The following is a 6783-nucleotide window of genomic DNA, read 5'->3' as shown; positions in this document are numbered from 1 at the left end:
ATGGTAATCTTGTAATGCAGTTTTCTACTTAATCAAAACAGATGGTAACTGGTAAGAAAGAAAATAAATTTATCGATCGAGCTAACATAACCATGAAAGATACTATCAATACTTGGTATCAAATTTAAATATAATCTTTAATTTATGTAAATCGAGAAGCATCGTCATAATGTGCTTTCGATATTTAATTACTATCTTTGATCAGTTCTAACAAATTTGAAGAATAAATTAAATGAAAGATGTTTGTTGGGTTATCGGTTGACACATGTCGACGCCATTTTTGTTCGGATCATCGGCCACGTCTTAACTTCATAGCCGAGGTTTCTTGTTTAGATCTAATACTGGATTTTATTCGTTGAATTTAATAATATATATTACAGTGAATATTCCTTAAACATCTAAAATGGTACGTTTTAAACATCCTGCTTTTTATATTGTAAATATATTATTAGAATTATCGATAAACACCTGTAGAGACAAGTGTATCGACTTCAGTACTCCTTTCTAACACTCGACACGTCAAAATATTTATTATTACATATTATCAAATATGTTTTTATTAATTATGAACATTTACTAATATATATTTACAATAATATTTAATTTATTATAAAGATTTACTCTGTGTCAAATTACAAACACAAAAATTGTATCCTCAGTAAGAACTAGACAATCAGTATGTCTCTTTTGCAGCCTCTAAGGTTAGATATTAAAAGAAAATTGACCGCCAGATCAGATAGAGTTAAATGTGTAGATCTGCATCCAAAAGAACCATGGATGCTGTGTTCCTTATATCAAGGCAATGTTAACATTTGGAATCATGAAACTCAAACACTTGTTAAGACTTTTGAAGTATGCGACTTGCCAGTTCGAGCAGCAAAATTTGTACCTCGCAAGAATTGGGTTGTCACAGGATCTGATGATATGCAGATTAGAGTATTCAATTATAATACTTTAGAGCGTGTACATTCTTTTGAAGCTCATAGTGATTATGTCAGATGCATAGCAGTACATCCTACTCAACCATTTATTTTAACCAGTAGCGGTGAGGAATTATATTAAATTTTTAATTCTAATATATATTTTATTAAAAGTTGTTTTTAATCTTTAACTTTATTTTTAAAAGATGATATGTCAATTAAATTATGGAATTGGGAAAAATCTTGGATCAGTCAACAAATCTTTGAAGGACATACGCATTATGTCATGCAAATTGTGTTTAATCCGAAAGATAATAATACTTTTGCCAGTGCATCCTTAGACAGAACAGTAAAGGTATGGCAATTAGGATCATCCACTGCTAATTTCACACTTGAGGGTCATGAGAAAGGTGTCAATTGTGTGGATTATTATCACGGTGGAGATAAACCTTACTTAATATCAGGAGCGGATGACAAATATGTCAAAATTTGGGATTACCAAAATAAAACTTGCGTTCAGACATTGGAAGGCCATACACAAAATATCTCCGCAGTCTGTTTCCATCCAGAATTACCTATAGTTCTAACCGGTTCTGAAGATGGTACGGTTAGAATATGGCATGCTGGAACGTACAGACTAGAATCTTCTCTCAATTATGGATTTGAAAGAGTTTGGACTATTGCTTGCATGCGAGGCTCAAATAACGTAGCTATAGGTTATGATGAAGGAAGCGTCATGGTAAAAGTTGGTAGAGAAGAACCAGCTGTTTCTATGGATTCCTTAGGTGGAAAAATAGTATGGGCTAAACACAGTGAAATCCAACAAGTAAATCTAAAGGCATTAGGAGAAGAAGCTCAGGATGGTGAACGATTACCACTAGCTGTCAAAGATATGGGTGCTTGTGAAATCTATCCTCAAACTATTCAGCACAATCCAAACGGAAGATTTTTAGTAGTTTGTGGAGATGGAGAATATATAATTTATACTTCTATGGCATTAAGAAATAAAGCTTTTGGACAAGCATCAGAATTTGTTTGGGCAGCTGATTCCAGTCAGTATGCTGTTAGGGAAAGTACTACGTCTGTAAAGGTCTTCAAAAATTTCAAAGAGAAGAAAAGTTTTAAACCAGACTTTGGTGCAGATGGTAAATATTTCATTCTATTTCTATATAAAATGTTGTTAAAACTAATACCCTTCTACATAATGTTCTTATTTATTACAGGCATATTTGGAGGGTATTTACTTGGTGTATCATCTGGATCTGGCCTATCCTTCTTTGATTGGGATACATTAAAATTAATTCGACGTATAGATATTCAGCCTACGCATGTTTATTGGGCTGAAAATGCTTCTCTTTTGGCATTAGCTACCTCAGATCAATATTTCATTTTAAAGTATCATGCTGATGCTATCGCTAATGCAGCTGAGAATGCAGAGGATATAGAAGATGCATTTGAGGTAACGATATTTTCTCGTTTTAATCTTATTATAGTAGATACAAAATTCTATAACAAATGATCTTTATTTTAGATGGTAGCAGAAATGACAGAAGTAGTAAAAACAGGTCTTTGGGTTGGCGATTGTTTCATCTATACGAATAGTGTTAATAGAATAAACTACTTTGTTGGTGGAGAAGTAGTTACAGTTTTTCATCTAGATAGGCCAATGTATTTACTTGGTTATGTACCAAGAGACAATAGATTGTATTTATGCGATAAAGAACTCTCCGTTGTTTCTTATTCTTTATTACTATCTGTATTAGAATATCAAACAGCTGTTATGCGAAAAGATTTTGAAACTGCTGACAGAGTATTACCAACTGTACCGAAAGAACATCGTACAAGAGTAGCTCACTTCTTAGAAAAACAGGTTTGTTTGTATATAATAAAATATGATATAATAATAAGTTATAATGTGTGCCAAAGTAAAAAGCAATCTTTTAAATGATTTAACAGGGATTCAAAGAACAAGCATTGGCTGTTTCAACTGATCCAGATCACAGGTTTGAATTAGCATTGGCTTTGGGAGATTTGACAACAGCACATTCACTTGCTAAAGAAGCAAATAGTCAACAAAAGTGGCGACAATTAGCATCTTTAGCAACGCAAAAAGGAAAATTATGCTTGGCTCAAGAATGTCTACATCAGGCTCAAGACTTTGGTGGTTTACTCCTGTTAGCAACTAGCACTGGAAATGCAAGCATGATTCAAAAACTTGGCGCTGATGCTGATGAAATGGGCAAAAACAATATCTCTTTCCTATCGAATTTCATACTCGGAGATATTGACAAATGTATTGAAATTCTGTTGAAGACGAACAAAATCCCCGAAGCCGCTTTCTTTGCTAGAACTTATGCGCCAAGTAAGATATCATCTATTGTTCAATTGTGGAAAGAAAAATTATCAGCGGTTAGCGAAAAAGCTGGACAGAGTTTAGCTGATCCAGAACAATATGAAAATCTGTTTCCCGGATATAGAGAAGCACTGAAAGTTGAACAATTTTTAAGAGAAGAGAACAAAAGGAAAATTCCTGCATCTATGTTCCCAACGATACAGGTAAAAAATGATCAATTTATTCATAAGACAAATTTATGATACATAAGTTATGAATACAATTTGATTACAGCCCAACATTGACCGTAAACCTATAGAAGAAATGTTGGCAGCTGAAGCAGCAGGAAAATTCAGTTATGCTATTAGTCCTAGTACCAGTACCAGTACCGTAGAACCTGAGACTATGCAATCACAGGAAGCTTTACTCAGACTACAGAATCTTGAGATTACAGGAAAATCGAGTTTATCGAAAAGTACAGTTTCAGAAAAGGTGATCAAAACAAGCAGTTCCAGGCCATTAACTGTCGACGATGATGATCTTGATCTTGATCTCGAACTCGATGATACGATCGATACTACTGTGAGCCATAATCTTTAATCTTCTTTAAATCTATTTTCTTTTTTTCAAGTTTCACAGCTCTGATACGATTCTTCTGTTATTTTACTTAAAATTACTCCCGCATGTTACTCTCTCATATTTGATTTTATTTTTTTTGCACGCTGACACACAATAGACGAATCCAATTAAAAAGTAAGTTTAATGGCACGTCTCAACACCATTTTTAAGTTTTAGCATCGAGTCTTTATTTAAAAAGAAACAAACGATAGTAGATAATTATCGAGGAGAATTTAACCAAATGTAAGAAATGGACCCGATATGTTAGAAGTAATGAAATCTGCTGCGTCATATGGATCTATCTTTACAGGTGGTCGCAAGTAAAAAGATCCGTTGCACACTGAGCGCAATGTTAATCCTATTGTAAGCGTGACACAAACGATTCGTCTTGCGATAGGTTCGTGATAATAAACGTCATTCTTCGAGGAATTAGTAACACCATACAGGAATAAGTTGAACTTTAGAATATATATGATCTGAGATAGTAAACTAACACAAGTATTCAAAAATAGAAAGATTTACAAAGAATCTTAGAGGAAAATATAATATATCTATCTCATGTATATATTATTATTTATGTTATTCATTTTATTAACACTGCTACACAAGAGTAGGGAATTTTAAGAATCAGTAGCGAATCATTAAGGTCCGCAACGCGTAACCGATATCGTTTACCCCACGAGCCAGTCACGCTGTATTTTGTTTACAGCCTTGTTGCCATAACATTTGCCTTGGGGAGTCGGTTCGGATAGCTCCTACGTTATGGTTACTTCAGCAAGTTCCTCGATTTTGTCACGCTCTGCTTCTCTCTTCTACAATCAATCATTTCCTCTTCTTCTTCTTCTTCTTTTTTTTTTTTTAACGAAACCCTCAGTTTTAAATAACAAAATTTATATTATCATTCGTTTAAAACAAGAAATATTTATTCTACGTTCATTAATTTTTTTGAAATTTGTTTTAGAAATTTCATTTTAAAAAGTATACATAATTGTTACGTATAATCTAAAAATTATTATTATTTATATAAGTTACATTATTTATTATATTTGTTGTTTTACTTTAAAGAAATTTATATATACATATATATATATATAGAAAAATGTTATATGTTATATGTACATAATTCTATATATACATTTATAAATGAAATATATTTATGATTTCAGGGTGTGAATTTGGAAGATGACGATCTTTTGGAAGAGGATTAGCCGATAGATAAAAAAACGTTAAACGTATCTGTTACACAAGCGACAATTTCATTCCCCTTCCATCAGTCATTCCCCAAAGAATCTACGAGATTTCTTTAGAAACAAGTATTACAACAAAAATCTATTGACTTTATATTGAAATCGCATCAATTTCAAAATTTAAATAACGCAAGACTGCGATTGCTTAATAATACATACTTATAATTTTATATATATATATATAAATAGATATATATATAAACATATGGTATATCGAATTTTAAATGTATTGTTAATGTAAGGAGAAGTACAATTAATTGTACAGCAAATTCGATCGTGTTTCTCTTTTTGTACTAACAATCTAAACTTCATATAAAACGGATATTTAAAATGGATCCGAAGTAAAATGAAGCCAATTGGAAATACACGATAAAAAGAAGAAAGAAAAGTTACATAATAAAATATCATATCTCTTTTGAAAGAGACTTATATAAAGAAAATTAATTTTAAAGTTACTTTTATATAGGAAATAAATGGATTCATAGTTATATGAAATTATGTAAAACAAGAGGATTAAATCTGGATGATTATGAATCGAAAATACATAATTCGATTTACATATATTAACGTAGATTAAATTCTATAATATCGTAATTTCGTATTTATTTATTTTCGATATTTCGATTATCAAGATAGCGTCCTTAAAAAACACGTTTACACGTGAATGCCAGATCAAGAAGGTCGTTGTACAAATATATATTTCGTTATTCATATTAATTTCGAAATTTTTATTTATAACATGCGATAATCATGCAATAATATCGTTGTTCTCATTGTGTCAAACTCTTTTCTCCTGTTTTCTTTTTCTTTTTCTTTTTCTTTTTCTCTTTTTCTCTTTTTCTTTCGAATTTGAACGTGACTCGATTTTCGTGGCCTCCTTGCACAGAGAAACTAAGCCCCGATGCACGCGTTACGTGTCGCGAGAAAAACAAAGAGGAACGTTTAGTACGAGTCGTACGTGCTCACCGACGACTTTTAAGAAAGAAGAAGGAGAAAGAGAATAAGAGGAAAGAAGGATCGAAGCACGCGTGTTCCGGTAAAATATAACGCCGTTTTTAAACCGTTTTGCCTGGTTTCAATGGAAACGAGTAGGTGCAAGGAGTTACGTTTTCCAACGAAACATAAACCATATGATAAATTTGGATCGTCCAAATGCAATCTTTTCAATATACGTATTTGACTAATAATAACTATTCTATGTTAACAGTATTGAACGTTTTCAATCGTTATTCCTAAAGCTTTCACGCGTTAAAACACGATCCTACGAATATTTATTATAAATTTTTCATACATATAAATATTATTGGTATGTAATTATTTTTAAATTTAAGCATATCAAAATAAAAATATCGATGTAATAAGTATTACATCGGGGGGAAACGTTTCCAGTAATGGAAACTAAGAAAAGGCATACGTAAGCATTCGAGAGAGTTCAATTTGCTGGCAGATGCAAAAAACGCATGAGGAAAGTTGTCCACAAGCTTGTCGTAAAGAATCATGTCAGGAAATTGTCATGATATTTAACGAATCATTGACAAAATTTCAATAACGTCTTGTACTACGTAAAATATCATTTATACATTTTTATGAATTTTTTTTCTTTTTTATTCTCATTTTTGTTTTTTAATAATAAATATTCGACATTATCATCATGATCGATGATCCA

General features: G+C 31.8%; 1 protein-coding gene across 2 annotated transcripts; it reads left to right on the top strand.

Annotated features, from left to right (window-relative positions):
• Nucleotides 1-270: 270 nt before the first annotated feature.
• LOC106788355 (coatomer subunit beta') lies at nucleotides 271-6326 on the top strand. Of its 2 annotated transcripts, XM_014751531.1 has the most exons (9): nucleotides 271-406; nucleotides 694-1045; nucleotides 1127-2065; nucleotides 2144-2379; nucleotides 2452-2790; nucleotides 2877-3476; nucleotides 3547-3834; nucleotides 3989-4005; nucleotides 5037-6326. In XM_014751531.1, exons 1-9 carry the CDS (start codon nucleotides 404-406, stop codon nucleotides 5041-5043), a joined length of 2781 nt encoding a protein of 926 aa, XP_014607017.1. In that variant the 5' UTR covers nucleotides 271-403; the 3' UTR covers nucleotides 5044-6326. The 2 variants fall into 2 exon arrangements, with proteins under 2 accessions (XP_014607017.1, XP_014607016.1); XM_014751530.1 differs by lacking the exon at nucleotides 3989-4005 and having other exon boundaries at nucleotides 272-406.
• The last annotated feature ends 457 nt before the right edge of the window (nucleotides 6327-6783 follow it).

The sequence above is a fragment of the Polistes canadensis genome, unplaced genomic scaffold (assembly GCF_001313835.1).
Source record: "Polistes canadensis isolate GaletaPanama2010 unplaced genomic scaffold, ASM131383v1 scaffold_137, whole genome shotgun sequence".
Classification (NCBI taxonomy): domain Eukaryota; kingdom Metazoa; phylum Arthropoda; class Insecta; order Hymenoptera; family Vespidae; genus Polistes; species Polistes canadensis.
Note: the sequence above shows the minus strand (reverse complement) of the source record. Positions and strands in the feature narration are given on the sequence as shown.